The sequence below is a fragment of the Melospiza georgiana genome, chromosome 1 (genome assembly GCF_028018845.1).
Source record: "Melospiza georgiana isolate bMelGeo1 chromosome 1, bMelGeo1.pri, whole genome shotgun sequence".
Classification (NCBI taxonomy): Eukaryota; Metazoa; Chordata; class Aves; order Passeriformes; family Passerellidae; genus Melospiza; species Melospiza georgiana.
Window position 1 is genome coordinate 22,053,655 of NC_080430.1, and position 25,010 is coordinate 22,078,664.

A 25,010-nucleotide genomic window follows, 5' to 3' on the forward strand; every position below is an offset into this window, starting at 1 on the left:
AACCCCAGGACGATGGAAATGAGGTCTCCAGCCTCTCGTTCCCCAGTCTGTACGTACGTCCAGAGTTACGCTCTCGCAGGCCCAGACCGTCACTTGCCCTTATAAAGCTTCACACAGTGGCGGCCGCCCAGCCCTCCGATTAGCCCGGCTCTCTCTGCCGAACCCGTCTGCCCCCCAGGGCGTCAGCACCTCCGCCCCACTTCACGCTGCCCTTTTAACTCCACCGCCGATCCCCGGAGCGCCCGGGACGGCGAGGCCGCTCCCCTCCCGCCTCCGCGGCCGCCCCGCCCCGCGCGGCTTCCGGACCCGCTGGGAAGTGGGACAGAAGCAAAGGCGGTGGCCGGGGAGGTGGGCAGGGATCCGGGATCGGTGGTGCTCGCCGGCTTCGTTTCTCGGGGGTGCGCGGGGCAGAGTGGGGGGCTCGGCTCGACTCGGCTGTGTCCTTACACCAAGGCCCCATCCGCCTGGGGCTCTCCCGAGCTTTCCTCGATGTGGGCCCTGAGCCGCTGTAAACTCTGCTGTGGTGTCGCGGGCCTCGCACCCGGCCCGGCCCGGCTTGGCTCGGCTCAGCTCGGCTCGGCCCGGCCCAGCCCGGTTCGGGGAGCGCTTGGGCCGGGGCACGGCTGGGGCTCGGGCGGGGACCTTGGGAAGGGTCTGCGGGCGGGCGAGGAGGGTGTCCTTGCCAGCCGGGCTGGGACTGATTCCCCTTCCTCAGATGTCCTCTAGTGTCAGTCCCTGGGCTGACTGGCTGCTCCCCGGGAGAGAAAGCGACAGTCTCCGAGCTGGTTAATCGCGACATGCTGGGGAAAAGCATCAAGAGCAGCCTAATCGTCGTTCCCCCCTGCTGTGTGTGTGCCTCTTGTGGCTGCAAGCCAGCAAAAGAAACCCTCGGTCCGTGCTTTGTCGGGGAATCTTTCCTGATATCTGTCTTTTTTCGTTTAAATGGCAGGAGGCCGGAGCGAGGGAGAGAACAGTGTGGGGAGATTCGTCATCGAACGTGGGCTTCGTGAATAGCCTGGTGGGTTGTGCTGCATATCTGCAACATGGAAAAGCAACTCCTTGAATCCTCAGAGGAGCGAACATTTCAGTACCAAGATTCTCTGCCTTCCCTGCCGGTACCTCCTCTTGATGAATCTTTGAGTAAATATCTCGATGCAGGTAATGACTTAATGTTGTAATGGTAGCGTGTCATGTGCTGTTGTAAGCAGGCTGATCTGAAGATGTTTGCTAAGTGATTGTAGACACAGCTTGTACTGTAATTGGGGCGTGGGATATAGACAGACTTAGTGTGCCAAAGGATCTCTTTCAGGCTCAAAACTGGAAATGCAGTGCCCAGAACACTTGAGTAAAAGTTTCTGATTTATCCCTTTCTTCAAGGGCATTTGACACTTGGTTAACTTTTGATTTGAGAGTGGATTTTTTTCACTTTTTTTTTTCCTTCTCAAAAAAAAAAAAAAAAAAAAAAAAGGCTGGTCTGGTGAAAGATACTTCACTTAAAAATTTTGGTTTGCATAACTGCTTGTTTATACTGTCTTTGCTCAGGATCTTTTTAAAAGAACAGTTATTTAAAACTTTCATACTTAATATTGGTGAGAAAGAACACTTATTAACTATACAGTCATAGGCAAAAGCAGTGGTGAGCATTTTCACATAATTTAGCTTGGATACTTTTTGCCTTGACATGTTGACTAACCTAAAGAACATCACAGAGAAGTTCTGAAAACAACATCCATGCACATGTATCTAGTTTTGTTTATAAAGAAGAAATGACTTAATTCTTTAATTATGTATTGAGAATGGCAAAAACGCATTATGAAGTACCTTGAGATTATTTTTCTCTATTTCTTCAATAATTTTCAGAACTCTGAGACATGGAGTTTTTTCTGGAACATCTACTTTTTATCTTACCATCTTGCAGGTATTACACAATTGCTAACAAAGTAAGACTTTGAGTTCTCTCCTTAGTAGAAGCATACTCCCAAAATAAAATTCCTGAAGCTTACTCTTGAGTTCCTATTTATTTCTGAGTACTGGAAATGGCCTGTTTTGGCGTTCTTTACATAATTGTTTTTTAATGCAGAATATTGAAGTGGTAGGTTTTGAGCAAAAGTGTTGTGTGTGTATGTGTGTCTAAAATAGTGCACTGTCTTTTTGCTGTAATGCAGATTAACTAAGGTTGTGCTGCAAGAGTAAAACCTGCAATAACAAAATTGATGTTTAGTTTTGTAAACCCATCTGTCTCTCCAGGTTAATAAATAACTCTCTCATGGAGTGAGACGAGCTGACAGTGAATTTTTTTGCCCTTGTTTTCTGATTCTGATCTGTTTTCATAAATAACCTTATCACATGTCCCTTTATTTTTCATGCTAAAGTTAGTTGCTGCTTACTGTTCCATGCACAAAATCATTCTATAAATTTGATCACTGTTGCTCTTCTTTAGTCTCACTGATGGTGCAGAAAAGTTGGCCCAGCATTTGCCAGTCTTCCCTTGTACAGATATATTGAAGTCAAAGGGTGCAGGGCACAGTTCTAGACACAGCTCTGTGAATTTCATTGCTTAAGCTTGTCATTTTGGTCTATAAATGTGAGTGGAAGAAAGGAGATGCTTCAGTAGAACAATTCAGAACCTCCAAATAATTCTTCATGGAGACTTTAAATTAGTCCTGGGAAACTTTCTTTCCTTGGTTGGAGGAAGACTCTGGGCTATTGTCATTAGTCAGGGCTCCTGCTGGTAAAGCACTTCCCTGTTTAGAGCCAGCTAACTAGAAAAGCTGGACAAAGTACATGTCAGAATATGCCTTATTTAAGGCTTTACAGTTGCTGCCTCTTAAGGAGTAACCCTGTTTTGAAAGTAAGCCTTGAGCAGAGAAGGTGTCCATTGCCATGTTACTGAGCCTTCCAGCCCAGTGGATGAGATTCAGAAAAATAGACTCAACATGAAAGTATGAAAGCTCAAACTTCCAGCTTCCCAGAAGGTTCCTTAACTGTGCAACTGAAGGTGTCTTTCATGGGATACTTCTTGTTCGTGGGCAGAGCTGGTCCCCCAATCAGAAAGAAAGACAAGATCTGTGGGCTGAAGAAATGCAAGAGAAGTTTCACTGAACTCTGGTGAGAAGGAGGCTGAGTTCTGCTCCTTAACAGTGCTGCTTCTACATCTGATTGAATAGTTTTTAAATGGAAAGAAACTCTGTGAGTCATGTAGATTGGGAAGAGTTCCTCTGGACCAAATTTCTGCTCAAAGCTGGCCCAACTACATGTTGCCCAGGCCCTGCTTAGCCAGGTTTTGTTTACTTACAAGGGTGGAGACTCTGTTTCATTGTAACCTGTTCCGGTGTTTGATCACCCTCATGACTGTGGGAGAGGAAAGAAAAACAACAAACCAAAAAAATCATTCATGACCAAAAAACCCCCAAAACTTCATATTTTCCATGTGAGAAATTTTCTGTATTCCACCTTTATTCCATTTTCTCTTATCCTAATTCTTTCCATCTCTGAAAGGAACTTTGCTTTATCCTCACCAGGACTTTCCATTCAGTTGAAGAGGGCAGCCAGGTCTTCCCTTTGCGTTCTCTTCATAAGCTCAACAAACAGTTCTCAGCCTCTTCTCATTGTGCATTCTAGTCCCCTTGCAATCTTAGTCACCCCTTTAAGGTTCAACTAAATTAATGGCAAATCTTTTTCAGCCTAAATAATTCCATGAATTGAGACCAGAACCAAATAATTTTGCTTGGTTTTCATTTTTTATTGAATATTGCTCTGCAATGACTTTATAAGCTGAATAACAGGTTATAAAGTCATAATCCTCTCTTTCAATAATATGTGATAATAAGGTCATTTTCTGGGAAGCCTGAGTGTTGGACTACCTTCAGTCAGGAGAGGCTTTCAGCTTCAGGGTGAAAACTGTAATCTGCAAAAGGGTAAAGGTGAATGGCTCTGTTGCTGTTATTTCTTTTTTCATTTGTGTTCACAACTGATGGTGTGCAATTCAAGCTGCATCTAGATGTGTAGGCACTATGTGAATGTCCATAGCTGATCATCTGTGGTGGAGGTGTAAGGGGAATGCTGGTACCTTTCCAGTTGTGATGGTGTTGTATTGGAATTTTTGGAGGTTCCAATGCAATTTAAACACAAGCATTGTATGGTAATACTTGATAGTAGATGTTCTGTCTTGCTGCCTGAGGTTGTCAGAATGTGCTTAAAACCACATTTGTAGGTAATATTTGGCCCTCACTCTCCATGTTTGTCCTGTGCAATAGAAAAAATATCACTAGGACTTGCATTATTGTTGTGGAATACCATAAGGAGACCAGGATGTATCTGAAAATGGATCCTTATCTTTCACTTTGGGGCAGGTAGTGCAAAATACTAAAATGTCTTATAAAATTAGGATTAAAATGGAATTATTTTGAAGAGGAGTGAGGATGACTTATCCTTGATGGAAGAGGACCAGCACTGAAGAGATTGTACGTGAAAAACTGTGTGGGTCCTGTTGAGATGTGCCCATGAGCGCTGAGGGAGCTGGTCTTTGTCTTTGAAAGGCCACTTCTGATAATCTTTGAAAGATCATGATTGCTGGTGAAGGTTTCTGAGGAAAGAAAGAAAGCAGATGCTACTGTTGTCCTCAGGAAGGACAAGACTGATTAATCTTACTTTAATTCCTGGGAATCCCTGGCAAATAATCATGAAAACCATTCCTGTGCTTATGAAGTACAAGAAAGCAATTGGAAATGGGCAGCATGGGTTTCTGAAGAGAAAATTTTGCTTGACCAACATGGTAGCTTTTTATGATGATTTTTTTATGGTGACTGTCTCGCTGGATAAAGGAAAAAGAGTGGATATTGTTTATACTGACTTTAGTAAGGCTTTTGGCATATCAAAAGATTTTTTAAAAAATCTTCATAGAGGAACTGGTAAAGTATGGACTAGGTACAGGACAGACAGATGGGCTGGAAACTGTATAATCTGCTGGGCTCAAAGGTCTGTGGTCAGCAACACATACGCCAGCTGTAGGCCAGTCTCTGATGTTGTACACCAGGGGTCCAGTAATTCTTAATATAGTCATTGGTGATGATGGGACAGACTGAACTGAGTTTGGGAGCTTCCAAAGCTGGAAGAAGTAGCTAATGCACCAGATGGTTGTTCTGCCATCAGAGTGAGCTTGATTGGCTGGAGGAAAGACTAACAGGAGCCTCATGAAGCTCAACAAACACAGGGAAATGCCTAGTCATTCACCCAGGAGAGAATAACTTGCCACAGCAGCACAAGCTGGGACGTAGTGCCTGAATACAGAAGAGCCCCTGTGGTCTGGTGAGCGTGAAAAGTTGAGCATGAACTAGCATGTGGCCTGGCAGCAAGGCATCTCAGGGATCTCTGGGGCTCTCTATGTAGGAGGAGCATTGCCAGCAGGTACAGAGAAGTGATCCTTTCCCTTGGTTCAGTGCTGGGGAGGACACATCTGCAGTTCTGTGTTTGTTTCTGGGCTGTCCGTACAAGCAAGATAGGAACATACTGAAGTGAGCCCAGAGAGGGGCTGTGACAGTGATTAAAGGCTTGGATTATCTGACATATGGGAAGAGACAGAGAAAGCTAGGATTGTTCAGATCTTTGCAATATGTGTGATTACTTGTTGTGGAGGAGTAAATAAGATGGAGCCAGATGTCATAGTAGTATCCAGTGACAGAATAAGAGGTGATGGGCACAAACTGAAATACAAGAAATTCCTTTTAAACATAAGACCACTTATTGCAGCAGTGGTCAAGCAGTGAACAGGCAATTGTAGAGTGTTCATCCTTGGAGATACTTAAAACCCCAGACAGTCCTAAGCAGCTTGCTGCAACTGACCCTGCAGAGATGCAGTGTTGGACAAGATGATCTCTAGGTTTATGAAGAAGAGAAAACCAGTGGTTGCAGGCAAGCAGGTGTGATTGCAGCAAGATGGAGTTACAGTTTAATACTTAAGTAAGTAACTAAGTGTTTGAGACCTTGCCCTGCTGAAACTCGCCTGTTGCTTGCAAAAGCAAAAGATAGATGAGAGATGATGCAGATACTTGTTTAAGTTTTCATAATTGTGTATCTTTCTTTGTTTCTTAGCAGCTATAAGTCAATTACAGGCTTACCAGTAGCAAGGCAAACAAGAAATTAACTAATGATAGTGTCCAGCAGCCTCAAATATTACTTGGGCCTCAATGTGTAGGCATTGAATCACCAGAAACACACCTCCCACACAACCCTCCATTCTGTTTCCCACTGACTTCACAATCTAAGTATAACTAAAACAGAAAATACATTATGCACCAGGTGAGTATAGGAAGAAGATGAGATGTGCCTGTATGGAAAATGACATCAGCAGTGCCCATTACTGACCAGAGATTTCATGGTAAAAAGTCTTTAAGGAGTGTTTAGATTAAAATAATGACTAGTTTTGCAGTTGTTTATGGAGGACTTCAGCCTATAATGCACATGATCTGAGAGGAATCCAAAAGGATTTAAAAACAGAAAAACTGTCTACCAGTAACTGCATTTGCTATCAATCAAAGGTGTATATAACACAGGGACAGTGAATGAGAATTGATAGGCAAGTGGCTTGTAGACCATGAAAGGACTTGAAAATACAGACAAGTAGCTTGTAGTTGGTGCAGTATGGTGGCAGACATATGTGCTCAATGTGTTAATTTACAAAGTTCCTGTAAATTTAATTCCTTGGAAGAACTCCATAGTATTTACAGATGTAAATATATTTGATTTAGTTATCTGTTAGGTATTTTAGTTTTTCAGCAATTACTTCAGTCTGCTATCATCTGTATTTATTTAAAAGTATGTATTTATGTTTTATTAGAACATACTGATGTATTTACAGACTTTTGAGAGATGTTTAAAAGGTTTTCCCTTCAAATACTTGTTTTAGAAAAATTATTTCTCATTCACTCCCTTGCCTGTGAATATCTGAATCTTGGGATAAATCTTAGTATTCAGTTGTTTTTAAAATAAAAACATATTCTTTTTACAGTGAAGCCATTCCTTAATCAAGAAGAATATCAAAGAACTGAGGATATAGTTAAAAAATTTGAAAATGGCATTGGAAAAGAGTTGCATCAGAAATTACTGGAAAGAGCTAAAATGAGAAGGAATTGGGTGCGTATTTACATATGTGAGAAATCCTAATTCAGTGTAAGAAATCTTAATTCACCTTGTGGAAAGTTGGTTATTCAGGATGTAACTCAAAGAATCATTTCACTTTTTAAAATCTTCAGATCTTCCTTACATCTTGCACTTGACCTGTGGATATGAACTCATTCATATTCACTTACATATGTCTTTTTTTTTTTCAAAGCTGAGGGGTTAAGAGAGCTCACTAACTGAAATTTAAAATTATTTACCAGATTTTGGATGCTTTATCTGTCAGTCTGTCCTTTTATGACATCTGTCCCTTCTCTCTCCACCATGGGAAAAAACAACAACAAACCAAACAAAAAAACCCACCCAAAAAACCCCAAACAAAAAAAGAAAAAAAAAAAAAAAAAAAAAAAGAAGAAGAAAAAACACCACAAAAAAACCAAAACCACGAAAACCCAACAAAACCAACCCTGGAATTCAGAGTTGGTTTCTTTCTTTTTCTTCCCAGAAGGAAACTATGTGGTAACATTTTACAGTTGTCTTTTAACAGAGAAAGAGATAGAAGGAAGGTCATTACCAAGTGGAATTCACAAGGGTTTTTAAATCCTAACAAGACACACTCCAGAGTGAGGATTTTCAGATGGTGGCAGAAAATGTGCATTATGAACTGGTCTCTCTCAGATCCCTTCTCAACACAAGTCTAGTTTCCTTCTGTTCTTCATGGAGTAATCTGGGATATTCACAGCAGTCACAACTGAAGTCTGCAAGAGTCTAAAATTATTAATATCAGGGAAAAAATACCATAATTTAAAGTTTAATATTCTTAAGTAGCATTGAATTTTATTTCAAGCTTGAAAGCAGAAGAGCTAAATGTGTCTTTATCTTAATCAGTTAGTTTTGAACCACTGTCCTGCCTTGTGTTATATAGGACCTACTATTCATAGTATTAAAATAAAAAAGTAAAAAGCAGACAGTTGAACAGTCACGTAATTATTAAAGAATTAACGAATAGCAATAAGTTCTGATGTTAAACATTTTTCATTTCAGCTGGAGGACTGGTGGCTGAATGTGGCTTATCTTGATCTTCGCATCTCAACACAAATCCTCTGCAATATGGGAGGCCCTGGTCCCTACATTGAGCACTACTGGCCACCCAAGGAGGGCACTCAGATAGACAGAGCATGTATAAATATATGGCACACCCTGAAGTACTGGGATCTGCTACGAGCGTAAGACTTTAAGAAAAAATGACTGATCCTAAATATTGATGTATCCCTCTGCATCCCTTAATTGCATGTGTGTATTCATGTCCATTGGCATGCATTCTTTGCTGTAATAGCCAGGTTTGTCTTACCTTGATTTAATTCCATCATTTTAATTTCTCTTGCTTAATGTTGCTGTGTTTGTTACTACAGAGAGAAGGTTGCCATAGAGAGATCTGGAAATACTGTTCTGGACATGAACCAATTTCGAATGCTCTTCTGCACTTGCAAAATTCCTGGGCTTACCAGAGACTCTCTCAGCAATTATTTTAAAACTGGTAAACAAATGAAAATTGGGGATTAATGCAAGCAATTTTTTTTATTAATATGCTAAAGGAGTGGTCAGTTTAACCATAAAAATTCTTGCTTTCTTGAGCACTAAATCAGCTACTGGTTGTAGAGTATTTGTATTATGAAGCAAAGAAGGTGTCTCATCTACAAATGCCATTTTTGGTCCAATATTTAGTCCTTATCAAATTGGAGTAAAAGAGAGCTCTGCTTCAAATTTGTGTATAACCAGCCTGATGCCTGTAATAAACATGCCAGCATTAAGAATTGATGAAAGACAAATTCTGTGTTATGTGTGGATTCAGCAACACTTATTTCAGCAGAGGGAGTTCCTGCCTACAAGAGACACAAATAAATGAATTTTGCTGCTAGATAATGACAATTACTTGAAGCAGTTTCTAACAGTGAAAGTTATGCGTGACTTCTGTTGGTTTTTAAAATGTCTTCAAGTTTGCAGAATTGAATAAAAAATAGTCTGTAGGACTTGCTTATTTTTTTCTATATCTGTCACTTTATCCCCAAGGTTGGATTTTCATTTATTCCTGTTTTTCATTTCAGAGGCCGAAGGTGAATGTCCATCTCACTTGATAGTCCTGTGTCGAGGTCGAGTATTTGCATTTGATGCTATGCATGAAGGCAGCATGCTGACTCCTCCAGAGATTTTCAGGTTTTCTAAATGCTTCTTTTAAATGAACTGTCTTATTTAAGCTATATACAAAAGAGGATTTTTTTTCTATTCCCTTGACCTCAGAGATTTAGGTGTAAGAGAGACTACAGCTTCCCCTTTAGCTGAAAGGTTCAGATTTAAGCAAATCCTTCAATGGATGGCAATTTCTTTCCATGTACTATTGTAATACATCTGTAGAGCATCATACAAAAGGGCTGAAAAAAGATACTTCAGTAGGAAATACCACTTTTTATGGTTTCTTTACATGGAATTAGTAGGATTACAGCTGTCATCATTCCTTCCAGGTACAATCCACATTGCAACTTAATCATTATCAAAGTTGAAGTACTGTCATATGTTGCACTCTCCTGTTAGATACAGACATAGTTTCAGCACAAGTCTCTTGTGACTGATTTGGTATCTATATGCATCTCCTTACTAAAAAAGGGTTGTTAATTTTGCCAGGGAATAACTTCATGCAATTGTCAAAGTGCTGCTTATAGTGCACAACAGAAGACTTATAATTAAAATTGCCAAAAAGGTGGATGGCCAAATTCCTCAGGCAAGACAAACCTAATTAGAGAAACTAAAAATCACTTTTTAAAAATAGTCTGGTAGATTAATACCTAATATTTTAACATATGCATTTCTAATTTTTGTAGTTGTACCTGTTAAGTCAAGCCAGTAACAAAGAAATGAACACTTGGAATACAGACAAAATCCTCTGAATCTATTGTCTATAGGAAGGGCAGGTTTGGTTTGGTTTCAGGGGGCTCTTTCTGTTTGGCTTTATTTTTGTAAGGCCATCATTGGTGTCTTACATTTTTGATACTATGTAACTAGTGATCAGTAGTGATATTTAATAGGCAAGAGTGCTAGAAAAAAGAACATGTCAGATTAAGTGCCTGTAATTTATGCAGTTTCTTTAACATGGAGAACAGCACATGGAAAACTGAATTTTCAAACTAAGATTTACCCCTCTCATAGTTGTTCTTCTAAAGGAAGAGGTAGGAAGAGAATTGCTCTTGTATAGTTCAGAATCTCCATTCAGGATGTACTGCAGCAAGTGTTCTGCTTGAAGGTTTATCTTGTGGGGAAGGTTAGCTGCTGTAGAAGCTGTAAAGCTGCAGTATGGCAGATGTCTGCTGCTTTGAAAAGTCTCAGCCTGCGCTGTTGAAGTCTTAAATCTAGTTTTAAATTAAGCATGTAATAATGCTTTAGCACTATGATTGTCTGTGTGTGTTTGTACTGGGCTCGTAGGTGCTGAGTGACTGAAACCTGAGCAGGTCTTCAATTGTCCTTAGAATCTAGGGGAGCTGATTCATGCTTCCTGAAAAGTCACACTGGCTTGTGAATGTTGAATCAAAATTCCACCTTTGTAAAAAAGAGACAGAGACACAAGGTGACTTTTACCTTCTCTCCAGCTGTTGTTGACTTCAGTTTTTGAAATCTTCTTAAAGGCAACTTAGGTATATACAGGAGAGATGCTACAGTGAACCAGATGGGCCAGGACTGGCAGCCCTAACAAGCAATGAAAGGACCAAATGGGCAGAGGTAGGAATACTTATCAGCTGCTTCCTGGGAAAAGCATTGTGATCACTGGAAAAACATTATTTCGCTTAGCTTTGTGTTTTTGTGCCTTCTAGCTACGGGAATACTTGATTCATCTTGATCCAAAGAACTTAACTCTTCTGGAAAAAATTCAGAGAAGTTTGTTTGTGGTTGGCCTTGATGATTATAGTCCTCATGCAACTCCTGAGGACTACACTGAGGTAGCTAAGAATTTTTGATTCATATCTGATAATCTTTACATAAAAATTTCTCCTGTATATATACAGAAGTAGCGCCTCTTGGTCTTTCAGAACAGTAAAAATGAAGCAGATAAATATGAAAAAATTCCATGCTTTTTTGATCTATAGGAAAACTTAAATAGTTTTAATTGTTAGGCCATTGGAAGTGAGAATGGCTGAAATCTACCTTCATAACATTTTAGCCTTCTATCCTTCAGGGTCATTAACTTTTTATCAACCTTTTAATTAATAACTTGGCCCTATAATTGTGTTTCATCTTGAACTGGATGAAAATGTCGTCTGTCAGGGAGGTCTTGCCATTTTAATGTAGACTAGGTTTAGCTTACAAAGACTGGCAGTGTTTTTGGTGTTTTTTAGACTTCACAGTATGTTTCTTCTGCTTTAGCTTACAAGGCTGGGGCTAGCAGGTGATCCAACTGTGCGCTGGGGAGATAAATCCTACAATTGCATATTCTTTTCCAATGGAACCTGTAGTGCATTCTGTGATGTAAGTTAAATTTTTTTCCATCTTCTGAGTATTTATTTACTGAATTTTCCCCTTCAGAGTATTATTTTAGGTGTTAATGTGTTACTCTTCAGTATAGCCTTGTATACCCTGCACCTGGTCTGGTAAGTTTCCAAAAGCAGTCTGCTTTCTCATGTTCTTCGCTTTCTCATGGTGTTTACTATTACACTATACTTGAATTAACAGCAGGATCTGAAGTCATAATCTTATTTCTGCAAGTATTTAATGACAAGTTCCAAAGGAAAAAAATACAACACACAAGAAGGCTTTAAATTAACTCTTTGTTTGATGTATCCATTTGAACAGCTGTGTTTTTTAAACTATGTTATTTTAATCTCATTGCATGGCCAGAAGGGCTTCTATTTTTCCTTAAATCTGCCTTTTCATGGCAGTAGTACATTGTACCTCCCTGTTCAGCTGCAGAGCAGTTAAAATGGTGGGTGGACTTAAAATACTTCTGTATTTATTGCAGAACTATAAAACAAGTCCAACACTGCGCAGTAAAGCTGTTGGTCAGCAGGAAAAAGAGCAGGATAGGGAAAAAAGCAGAAGAGTTTGATCTTTTTGTGATGCAAAGAAATGTAATATCTTCTCTTATCTGATTCTAGCATTCTCCTTTTGATGCCATGGCTTTAATTACCATGTTAGCTTATGCTGATAAGAAGATTGTTGAAAATGAGGGAAAATGGAAGGTATCTATCTTTTATAAACTTTCAAGCTTATCAGTTAACGTGTCTTTTCTTATGGATAACATTTTCTGGTTTTGCATCTTTCTGTCTTCATCTTCCCAGGGATCAGATAATGTGAGAGATATTCCAAGGCCAGAGGAACTTGTATTCACAGTGGATTCAAAAATTATGAATGAAATAGGACATACTAAAGAATTGTATTACAAGAAGGTGAAATTTTCTCCTGGTTCTCTCAGTTGTTACTGATACTATTTTTTCTCATTCTATTTACATGTTTTTAATTGGTCTTTTTTCATGCTGAAGAACAGTACTGAATATGTTCCTGATTAACTGATGAATTGAACATCATGGTTAAATTTGTTACATAGTAATTTGTGTTGAGTGTGTTTTATTTACAGTGGACCAAGTTGTGGTATTTCTTGACTTCTGTTGTTTTTCCTCCTTTGGTATGACAGGTATCTGACTTGCAGCTGGTGTCCTATGCCTTCACATCCTTTGGCAAAGCATTGATTAGAAAGAGGAAACTTCATCCTGATACATTTGTGCAGCTTGCCCTTCAGCTTGCTTATTACAAATGCCATGGACGGTAAGAAAATACCAGCTCAGGAATAAAAAACTAGTTTCTTGAGAAGGGGTGTGCAGTGACTTTGCAATGCCAGTATGTAATTTGCCATGGGGATTTAAGAATGAGTAACTTAGGGGGTTTTACAGTAACAGTTGCATAGAGCCATACTTGCTTCAGAAATCTTGTGTACTTGTGCCTATAGGGATAGTATATGTACATATTGTGGAGTGGGTGGTAGAACACAGTCTGTGAAAACTTGAACTTGGGCTGTACAAAGGAAACACTTGGGCCAACATGAAATGCACAGTGGCTCAGGATTCTCTAATGTCAAATAGTTGCTCAAATGTAGAAGAGTTTTGTCTGTAGCATGTGACAGCCACCAGTAAAATATTTCATCTTCTAAGCCTGTAAAAGGCCTCACAAACTTCAGTGTCTCACTTTCTTCAGCAATATAGGGTGTGAAGGTTTGGGCAGAATAATAGAGATGAAGATAGTAGTGACTCTTCAAGTGCTGCCTCTGCATTTTTGGATGTGACATTTAATTTTGTATTATTGATTAAAAGGTGTCATTCTTCTTGCTATTGGTGTTATCCCCAAATTTCTGTTTGATAATAGCACTCATTATGGCTTATGTAAGTCATTACTGACCAGCAGAGTATTGCTTTCTTCAGAAGGAGGAGGGTTTCTTCATAGGAGTGTGATGTTTTGTCACTGGTGAAATGTAGCTCATCATGACAAAGGTTGGTTTGCTGAACATCAGGACATTAATTATCTGACTAAAATAGCCTTGGTCTGTTGTAAACATGCAAGTATATTTCATGTAGGTTGTATATTAAGTGATAGAACTGTAGTAGAGCTGGAGTTGCTCCATGTAAAAGCTGTATGGCTGTCAGTATGCAGCAGAGAAGGTTTTGACCTTTCCCTCTAAATGTTTTGGAACACACTGCTTATTTCAGATGTCTCTTAATTTATGAGGGTTTAGATGGTGTAGGTGGAAGTACACGGTGAAACTGAAGCTTGTGTAATATCAGCTGTTTTGGCTAGAGGCTAGTAGATCTGTAGTCTGCAGAAAATATCCACGGCAATGCAGTCTTTTCAAGGTATGAGTAAAGTACTGGTGCTTTATTCAGTCATCTGTCCCATAAAAGCACATAAGAGTTGCTTTGTGGCTCTTTCAGAAACATAACTTAAAGAAAATTAGTGGGTTTCTGGTGCTTGTAACCAAGACTGATGTGCAAGATCTTTTGCAGGATTTTTTTAGCCCTTGAGACAGCAAATAGTTTTGTTAAGTTAATGAGACACTCTTCTCTAACTTTTGTTCTTAGTCCGGGCTGCTGTTACGAAACTGCCATGACCAGGCGATTCTATCACGGCCGCACAGAGACCATAAGATCATGTACTGTGGAAGCAGTGGAATGGTGCAAGTCCATGCTGGATCCTTCTGAGAGTGTAAATACTGAAATCCTACTTTAATTACTCTGTATTTAGAAGGCCTGTCATTTGAACCACCTCAAGCTCATTTTTGTGTTGTCTCATTGATGGGAGCTGGGGCCTTTCCAGAGAGATAAATTTTAAATGTTAGGTTGCTTGAACTCTGATTCTGGTCATTGTGACTGAGATGTGCTGTCATGCGTGGGCTTGCTTGGTTTTGTGTCCTATTTACCTTTTGGTTTCAAGAATGTAACTGTCTCAAATTGCATTCACACTGATTAATTTCACACCCCAAAAAGTTCCTGGGTTCGAGCCAAAGTATTGTGCTGTGCAGTTGTTCTGTTGTTTTAATTTTCAAGTGAAATCAGGAAACGTTTATCTACTAGTTGCATCTGAGAGCAAGATTGAAGGGTGTTTCTGTCCTAGTGGTAACAGGGGTGTGTTCCAGAGTTTGTCTCTGAGTAGCTGAGCCAGAGACCTTTTCTTTTCCCAGCAGCTACCCTCTGGTGCTTGGCTGGCAAAGCAGGTCATGCCTTGCTTGCCAAGCAAGAGCTGTACTAAAGCTCTTTTTGTTGCCCTCACTGTACATTTCTCAGAGCCTGAGAAATTAAGCAAGGAGAAGGTTTTTGACAAAGGACAACACATCTTTAGAAAAATCAAAGGTTCTATATTATTAATGCATCTAAAAACATAGAGGAAGACAGCTGTGAGAAAGCATGTGTGATTAATAATTTTGGCCTTAAAGATCACATTTTCCTAGTCTTCAATGGCTTCTTTTGTCATGTACAGCAGTTTTAAAACTCACTTTTATGGCCATCTTCCAAATCTGCTTTCCTATTCCAAATATGGATTTCTATTATTTCCCTGCTCCTCAGTTACCTTCTAACCAATTACCAGGCTTCTGTGGGTACTACTACTTCTAGTGTGTAACTTTCTGTGTGCACTAACTGTAGCCTTTTTTTTTCTTTGTAGTAATAGCAACTCCAGATATTTCCCTATTGTTGTTTTGTTTGGTTTTTTTATACTTAATACTATTTTTTAAAGTACTTTTTAAAATACTAACTCCTTGAGCTTAAAAAGCCCTGTTCAATAGTATTGAAATGAAAATGCTTAAAAGTCTGTGTTTATGTAATTTTTATTACCTTAAAATCAGATGCTTTGAAATAATCGTTTTGTCTTTAATTTTCTTTTGCCCCTTGTCAGCTTGATAGCTTGATTTTTATCTTGGCTTCTGTCCTTGTTTCACATTCTCTGCTGCAGCCTCTTGTGTGGTGAATAAAAGGATAAATAGTCCTTCTTAAGAAATCAAAGAGCTATCACAATCTAAGGTCTTGGAAGTCAAGATCTTGGACTGTTTCTCAAGGCCTTCTTTACAAAAACCATGTTATTTGTATTGTCTCTGACTTTAATATATGAGTTTTAATATAAACTTGGAAAAACTGTAATCTTAGGCAGAATTGGCAATCAGCAGAGAAAATCTGGGAATGCAGCTAGTAGGAGCTACTGTCCTTCTGAAAAAATGGAATTGTAGAAGGTTTTTGGGTTTGATCACTCTAGTTCACACTGCTTCCTTTCCATTGTTTCAGATGATTTGGGAAAGAGCATGAGGTTTAGAATATTGTTCAGTTCAAAAGTGATCTGAGTAAGAGAGCAGAGATACTGAAAACAGAGGAGCACATTTTCCTGAAAAGGGAATTTGGTTTTGGGAGAAATGGTTTGAGAGAGTTTCTTGTGTACCTTTCAAGTTCATCCATTTTCTTCTATCTAAAATTGTTAGAAACTATGAAAGGGGAAGACCTGCTGGTCTGTGATTGCTGATGTGTTACTCATTTGGACTGATTTTTCTTTTTCTTTTCTTTTTTTATTTTTTAATTTGAATCCTGCCCTGCTTTACAGAATTATCAACGGCTACAACTGATGCATAAGGCATTTGCAAAACACAATAAACTGAGGAAAGAATGTGAAAATGGAAGAGGTACTCTGGGATCAAAATTTTTGGGTCTTTTTCATGTGGGTAAAAAGGGAATACCATTGTGTGCTACTACATGTTCTTTATCTCCTTATTTACAACCTGAATAAAAACTACCGCTTAATATTTTATACTTCAGTTTTGGGGAGAAGAACTAAAACCTGCTCCTTGCACCCATCCTTGTACCCCAAAAATATGTTCACTTGGAATATTTCTTCAGTTTTTCTGCCCAGCTAATCATTACTTTGGAGTACCCTCCAGTCAAATATGTGCTTGGCTGAAAAGTGGAAAAGGAGAGATTAGGGTGAGATTCTAACCCAGCTGTGTTAGTGCTGTACACTATTCTGGGAATGAGGAGGAGTAGCTGGGAAATGAACCTGATGAACTTCATACTCTCTCCAGCCTCCTTGGTGTGTTATCACAATTCAGAGCAGTCGTGGCCCTGAAAGCCTTTCCACTGTGTTGGCATAATTGCCCATGGGCTGCTTCCACTGTGAGGAGCTCTTCCTCCTTGACTGCAGTGGGAATTTTCTTGGGTTTTGTTTTCCACAGGGACTGTGCTGCATCTCTGTTACTGAAGTCCTTTGCTTTTGAGCTCAGTGCTGCAAGTTGAAGTTGTTGAAGACCTCTTAGATCAAATGTGGGGAATGTTTTTGGATGCTACAATATGATGGTGTTGTTTATCTGTCCTTCAGCTGCTATTTGAGCTCCCAGCTATCCAGACTAGAAGAAGCAGAAAGACTGGGAGTGCTGCTGTTAATGATTCAGTATTTGCATTTATTTGACAGGCTTTGATCGTCATCTTCTGGGTCTCCTGCTGATAGCACAGGAGCAAGGACTGCCAGTGCCAGACCTGTATGGGGATAAGGCCTTCACAGCCAGGTAATTCATATTCTTGTCCCATGGCAAGTTGTATCCCTTGATACCAAGGCCTTTGCTACACTGGCCTTGTGTGTGCTGATGTCTTGATCTCTGCAACAAAATAACTGTTTTGTAAAATGCACTTTGTTTTAAATGACTTTCAACAGTGCTGCTTTTGTTTTGTGTTGTTTCACAGTGGAGGAGGTGGGAATTTTGTCCTTTCAACTAGTCTGACTGGCTACACTAGGTTTAGTGGATCTGCAGTCCCTATGGTACAACATGGCTATGGCTTTTTTTATTCAATTAGAGATGACAGGTAAGGATATAATTTCATTTTGAATATGGCTCTGCATTTGTCACAGAATAGTGATAAAGGCAGCTAACAGCTAGAATGAGGAAAGGAAAATACTGAAGAAATACAGCTGAATGTGTCAGAAGAGATTGAGAAGTGAGGTACATGAGAATAGAGGCATTGGCATTCTGGGAAAGCACATGTGGTAGGAGGAACGAGTGGTGGAGGGCAAGTAGTACCAAGATTCTGACAATAAGCAGAAATAAAGAGTAGGTAAGGTGAAAGAAGGGAGCAACAAAAGGACTTTAAAATAGGTTAACTTTAAAATAGACTGTCATTTTAGGATCATTTTGTAACATGTGAAGGTGTTTTTTGGCTGAGCTAGATCAGATAAGAGGACAGGTGAGCATACTGCCCATCATTCTTGGCAGTGACACACATCTTGAGGGGCTAAAACTTTTGGCTTCACTTCTCCAAAATCATACTATTTGAAAAGATCAAACTCTGGCTTAACTGGTCTTATGGACAAAAATTACTCCTTTTTTATGAAATATAAAACTAATTTGGTTAGAATGTGTAGAGATAAATTGCTAGTTTAGGTGTAATTCAAATGACTTCTTCCTAAAGCTAGGCAGGGGTTATGTGCCCATTCAGATCAGTTTGAGAATACAAGCCATTAATACTTTGATCTATGGCTCTGTTTAAATAAATAGAACTAGATCAAGATATACCTTCTATTAGATAAATAGAAAAGAAATACCTAAAACCTTAAACTAATTGCAGAAAAAGAAGAAATATAATTCAAAGCATTTTCAAATATAAGCAGAAAAGTTGTGTCACTGTGTATGTAGTAACAGGTATTTAAATCAAAGTATCTGATTTCAAGATCTGTCAACATTATTGCTTACTGAAGGCACTAAGGATCTGAGTCCTCTCTTGGTTTTGAGACAGTATGTTTATGTGACAATTTTTACTTCAGATTTATGTCAGTAATTCCACATTTCACGACAATTTGTGTAACTTTATCCTAGACCTTGACAATTTAAGCACAGTGACCTCACTGTTTTCTATATTGCTAGGATCGTTACTACCTGCTCTTCTTGGAAATCCTGTCCAGAGACTGATGCAGAAGTGCTGTGCAGAACTCTGTTCCAGTGCTTCCATGATGTGCTGCAGCTAACACTTACAGCTCAGCTGTAAGCCTGATAATGATGCAAGAGGCTTTGCAAGCTCACAAGTTGTATGTAGTACTTAAAAACAAAATGCTACTCAAGAGTACTGTTAAATTCAAGACATTTAATGATCTGTATGACGTGTTTATTTTTGTGAGATTACCTGTGGTAACAGTACCCATTTAAGAATAATGTAGCCATTTGCAACAGCAATGCAAGCAGCAGTACCTTATCAGTTTAGAACTATGCAATATTAAAATATGCCACAACAATGCAAACATAGGGATGGGATGTTGTAGTGGAAAATTGATGGGAGACCTGTATTTATGACCTTAATAGTCACGTGTAGAATAGTTTGTAGTCTACTGATAGAGTTTATGCCAGTTGAGCACTTAACTGTGTACTTAAAAGTAACCACACTATAATCTTTTGTGATTGTGCTTCCTGTTCAGAGTGGTTAATGAAACAGAATGCCTCCATCAGGTTATGTGGTATTTTATAAGTTACCTTTCATCTTTTGCTATCAGGATTATACCAAATAAATGTATCCATGTAGTGGGATGTTCCCACTACATTTATAGTATGAGAGCACTACAGTTTGAAGTATTTTGGAAAACAATCACTCAATAAAGACAGAAAGCAGCATGAGTTTCAGATTTTTCAGTTTTCATTCTCTAGTGAACTGTGAAAATCTACTGCTTTACACTAATAATGCACAATAAAAGTAAGCACTGAATACAGTTTGATATGGTTCTCAGGATTTTAATACTTGATTTCTCTGAGCAACTTTGTATTTTCCTGTTATAGAAATAAAATTTTCCAAAAATCAACCTTGTCTTAATTAATTTATGGCTGGACTGTTTAACATAGTGTAGCAACATTGTGAGAGAAAGATGATCTTGGTGACAGATGAATTTGGAACAGAGATTCTAAAGTACCAATTGTTTTTTCTCTAGCTTTTAAAGTTTCAGAGAGATCAAATACTATTATTTATTTTACAGAAACAACTCCATTTTCAGCTAACATGGAACCAGTCTCTTTGCCCTCTGGCAGCTCTGTTGCACATATTTTGTCCACAGTAGCAAGAACACTTCCCCTTTTGATTTCCTCCCTCAATGCCTGACACTTCTCTGCAGTCCAGGGTGTGTTACACTGTGTACATTTTTTGCCTCAAAATAGTGCAAAAAATGGTCTCCTCATTTCAGCCTTTGTTTTCCTTGCCTTTACTGACCTATCTGTACATCTTGTCTCAACTACATCTGACAACCATTCAGTGTTTAATAGTTTGAGATTTTCCGAAACTCACATAGAGAAAGAATCCATTGCTGTTCTGCAATATTTAAAATAGCCCAGCCTCTTTCTCAGAGGTAAATGACCTTCTGAAATCTCATGGGCAGTGAAGCCTGTTTCTTTATGGTGCTGTGATTTCTGTGAGATAGATTAGGATTTTGGATCAAGCTATGTATGATTATTTTTATTCTTTATTTTAATAAGTTCTCTCTGATAGTTATAACCTTTGACCCCTCAATTGGGTTAGTAAACTTGGTTGCAATTTTGATAAAGACAGTTTGCTTTGAACATTCATTCAAAACAGCCTGAAATCTGATGAAGGGTGTAATTTTGCATTTATTTGCATTTATTTTTCATACACCTACTCCTGCCTTTCTGAGAATTTCTGGGAACATAGAAATCCTGGCAGAAATACAGAAAAAGGACAACTTTTTCAGGAAGTGAATCATTGAGAAAATGGCATTCAATCACCAGCATAACCAGAATTTCCTGTTCAGCTGACACAGTCTGAGGCTTGCCTAGAGAAACTGAAGGCAGAAGAGTATTCAGGGAGAACAAATTTAAATTCTGTGAGTTGTTAAAGCTGCTTGTTATGTGCTGTGGATGCATGAATCCATGAATGTGGTAATAATTTCCTTGTTGTGTAGAGCATTTTGTCTCCAGTGTCTCTGCCCTCAAAGCCTCCCTGTTTTTGTGCCCTTCTCCAGGAGCACAGATGCTCTGTGCTGCAGAGCTGATCTCAGTGCCTGGAGCTCTCCACCCAGTCCTTAGCTTTCAGTTTGGCAAGTCAGTGAGGCTTTTTCAGGAAGGCTCTGTACTCTTTAATTTGAGGAACTATGAATTTTGTGCTGGTGGAAGAGGGTTGGATTCTTAAAGCAAATATACCTCAGTTATTTATTAGTTATGGGTTTCTAGGAAACTATTTATGGAATTGTACCAAACCCACATTGAAATATCCTTATCAATCTTTAGCTAAAAGACTGGACCTGCTGTGTTGCTGCACTTCAGCAGCTGGTACTGCCCACTCTGGTGCATTTCATGTCCCACATTGAGCATTGACCAGAGAAGAGTAGGTGCCTTTTTCAGTCCAGAGCTGCTGCTGATTCTCTTGCTCTACAACCTTGCGCTCTGAACCACAGCAATCTTGTCTGCTTTTCGGATGGTGGAGAGCTGGTGAGCTGTCATGATGCATGTGTGGCTTTTACTGTCTTTTTCTTACAGTTCCTGACAGTCTGCACAATGGAAAAACCAAAAGGTGAATTAAAAATAGTGCAGCAGCTGTTGCCACCTGTGGTGCCTCTACTCTGTTACCTGTCATACAGCAATGACAGAGGTGGTCGTTCTTTGGCCTTGGAGAGGAAAAACTTTATCCTGATGACTAGTTCAGGTTCCTGTTTGTACATCTGGCATGAGGGACAGGAGACAGTGCCCACTGTATTTTCACTTGCCTCAGAAATCAGGTCAAACAGACTTTTCCAGGGTCCCAGCCTGGCCCTTCTTTTCTGCTGCAAGCAGATCTTAGTTGATAAGTTTTAGAAATTGTCCTGAACAAATTGGCCTGGCTCATTTGACAAGTCATGCACTTTCTGGTTCACTTTTAGCAACATGGAATACTCCTCCAAGTTCAGTCCTACTCATTGCAACCCAAATCCCAGATACTTTCAACTTAATCCACCAAAGAGTTCCATATAATCAAATAACATGCTGGATAATTTTGTATTTCAGTTTTAAGCACTAAGAAAGGGCGTACTTGATATACACAACACCCACTCAGGACCTCAGTTTATAGGTGTTTATGTTCATTTTTAAAAAGAATATTTCAAGAAATTTTTAAAGAAGCATTCTGTACCTTTAAGAAGCATTCTGTACGATGCTTGCAACTTTGTCCAGATATAAGCTAATTTTTTTCTTGATTCAAAGTAACAACAATGCAAGTATTTTTCATGATGCTGAAGCAGTCTGTGTCTGGGAGTAGATACTCATCAGCAGAAAAACAATTTTATGGATATTTTTAGACGTCATACAATGGATAACTGCAGTAGAAGTGTGTCTACATCCTGTTGAGAGCATAGTCATGACATTTGTGGGTATGCTGCTATTAAATATATCCAATTAGACCAAATTACAGCACTGAAGAGGAGACAGCACACATTTTAGCAATGAGAGTTTATTTTCCATTAGTCTTGTGTAAGCTGTCATGAGGATAATGCCATGGGGCTGTTGCTGCCCTGGGATGCCCACATCACCTGCAAAGTCTTTTGGAACTGCAGGGTAAACAAACATCGTACATTGTCAAAAGCAACCAGTGATTTGGAGCTTGCCCATAAAGAAATTATCTTTTACAGGGTATATTCTCAGCATTTTTTGCAAATCAGGAGTTTTTCCAAACTCCTAAAGGAGAAATTCCAAACCCAGTGCCATTCAAAGTACCTAAAGGAGAACCACTGTTTGTTCCTGAAAACATAGAGACACATTTTCCTGACTCATACAGCAGTTTGGCATCTAATCCCTATTCATTTTATATCTTTGAAAATCTTCCTGGTTTGCACAGAATAAAAAGAGTAGAAGTTCTCAAAATTAGTAATTTTTTTAAGCTAGGTACCCAGTTGTAATTGAAAACTAAAGGAAGCTCATGCCTTAATTTTCTTAATGCTCCCAAATTTTAAGAGAATTTACTTTCAGCTAGTTAATACCAACAGTAACTCTTATAATAGCAGCAGTTGGTTTAGCCTTGGTCAGGAATCTAGCAAATCAAAACTCAATATGTAAAGCATCTCAGAAATCAGTTTTGCAAAGTGTATTCATTGAGCACTAAATTCACTACAGCTCATAATTTAGTTTCAAAGTACTAATTTTGTGGGAGAAGAAAATTTAAAATTATCCACTGGATATGTGAATATATCACTAGATATGTCTAGAAAACCAGTCAGTATGTGGGACTGAAGCTCAATTCTTTCTCACTTTCTGTCACATGTGTCAGACTTGTGCACTGTGGAATTCCACTGCCTTCACAGCAGCTCCCCATAGTGTCTGTACCCCTCTGAATTGTTGCTCATGGATTGTACCAGGAGCTACTTGAATCATTGAGAAGTGTATGACAAATTTTGCTGCTCATAAAGAAGGCATGAAATTAATTTATTCTTTTTTAACTGTATCATTTCTGCACTGCCTTTCGATGAGTGTAGTTTATTTTTACCCCTGGTGTGTGAAGGTGGCATTTGCCTATAGGCAGTATTCCAGGAAGAACCTCACTGTTGAAAACGTAGATTTCTACCTAGAGCTAAAAATAGATGCTTGAGACTTGTTTTCCTTCAAGTTTGCTTGATATAGTGACAGTAAAACATTTTGCTGAATTGCTATGGAAAGACATGTTTTAAATATTGCCAGAAACTGATGATTTGCAAATAATTGTTTTGATTAATATAGTCTGCCAAAACCAGACATTCAGGTCATTGTTTAGCAGTCATGCAACTCTTCTTACAAATACTCTCCAAGGCAGTTGGCATGAGATGATAATCAGATGTAAACAATGTGGCTGTGAAATAAATTTGACATATTTCAGTGCATTAGAATGCATTCAACAAGGTTACTAATTTGGCAAAACTTTGTGAATAATTAGAGACAGTGTTATGAATTTTTTTCTTAAAATGTAAAGGAGAATATGTTTTAAAAACATAAAGAATATGTTTTTAAATGCATATTCTTTTAAAAATAAACCTTTCTAACTTCTTATTTTAATGTATGACAGAACACCTGTAAGTTTGTGAATCACCAGCCCTTACTGTAAATGTAAATAACAGCTTGGAAGCAAACATGACTTAACCTCAAACTCAGTGAGAAGAAGGAAAAGCCAAGAAGCTCTAAATATGGGAACTAACCTCCAAAACCTTAACTCTACCCATGCAGTTAGTAAATACTTTTTTCCATATCACTACTTCTACATAAGTAGAATAAATGCTTAGACCATCTACAAATGAGAAACACAACAAAGTACCATAGAATCACAGAATAATTAAGGTTGCAAAAGACCTCTGAGGTCATTGAGTTCAACTGTGAGATCAGCATTGCCATTTTCACCACTAAACCATGCCTCAGTCTCACATCTGCATTTGTTTTGGACACTTTCAGGGTTGGTGACTCAACCACTACCCTTATAAGCCCGTTCCAATGATCAACAACCATCTCAGTGAAGAAATGTTTCCTAATATCCAGTCTAGTGACCTTTGGGATGGAGGGGTTACATCAGTGGACGAGGGAAGGACTGCAGATGTCATTTATTTGAACTTCTGAAGCCTTTGAGACACCTAAATTGGAAAGACATGGATTTGATGAGAGGATAAGTGGACAAGAAATTGATTGGACGGACACATCCAAGAGGGCAGTGGTCAGTGGTCAAGGGCTCAGAGTTCTTTTGGAAATCAGAGGCCAGTGGTGCCCCTCAGAGGTCTGTATTTGTACCAGTGTCATTTAATATCTTTGTAAATCGCCTCAACAAGTTTGCAGTGGTGCACCAAGCTGAGTGATGCAGCTGACACGCCTGAAGGACAGGATGCCATCCATCCAGAGGGACCTGGACAAGCTCGAGAAGTGGCCCTTGGGAGTCTCATGGGGTTCAACACGATCAAGCGCAAGGTGCTGCCCCTGGGCTGGGGTAACCCCCAGTGCCCATCCAGGCTGGGGATGAAGGGATTGAGAGCAGCCCTGCCCAGAGGGACCTGGGGGTGCTGCTGGGTGAGAGGCTGGACATGACCCAGCCATGGGCACTCACAGCCCAGAGAGCCAAACGTGCCCTGGGCTGCACCCAGAGCAGCCTGGGCAGCAGGGCAGGGAGGTTTTGTGCCTCTGCTCTGCTCTGGGGACAGAGACCCCACCTGGAACTCTGCACCCAGCCCTGGGATCCAGCACAGGAAGGACAGGGACCTGCTGGAGTCCAGAGCAGGGCCCCTGAGATGGTCAGAGGGCTGGGGAGCCTCTCCTGTGAGGAAAGGGGGAGAAAGAATTGGCTTTGTGCAGCCTGGAAGGGATGGCTTAGGGGTGACCTGAATGCAGCTTTCCAGTTCCTGAAGAAAACCTTCATGAAAGATGGAGAGGGACT

General features: G+C 39.5%; 1 protein-coding gene across 2 annotated transcripts; it reads left to right on the forward strand.

Annotated features, from left to right (window-relative positions):
• The first annotated feature begins 285 nt into the window (after positions 1-285).
• Positions 286-19,455, forward strand: CROT (carnitine O-octanoyltransferase). 2 transcript variants are annotated; one of them, XM_058026734.1, is made up of 17 exons: positions 286-348; positions 950-1,158; positions 7,007-7,131; positions 8,161-8,342; positions 8,529-8,653; positions 9,222-9,330; positions 10,791-10,884; positions 10,977-11,102; positions 11,527-11,628; positions 12,255-12,338; positions 12,438-12,545; positions 12,791-12,921; positions 14,226-14,349; positions 16,228-16,306; positions 17,089-17,182; positions 17,358-17,477; positions 18,533-19,455. In XM_058026734.1, the coding sequence occupies exons 2-17, from the start codon at positions 1,044-1,046 to the stop codon at positions 18,651-18,653; spliced, it is 1,839 nt and encodes a 612-aa protein (XP_057882717.1). In that variant the 5' UTR covers positions 286-348; positions 950-1,043; the 3' UTR covers positions 18,654-19,455. The 2 variants fall into 2 exon arrangements, with proteins under 2 accessions (XP_057882717.1, XP_057882724.1); XM_058026741.1 differs by lacking the exon at positions 286-348 and adding an exon at positions 376-398.
• Positions 19,456-25,010: the final 5,555 nt, after the last annotated feature.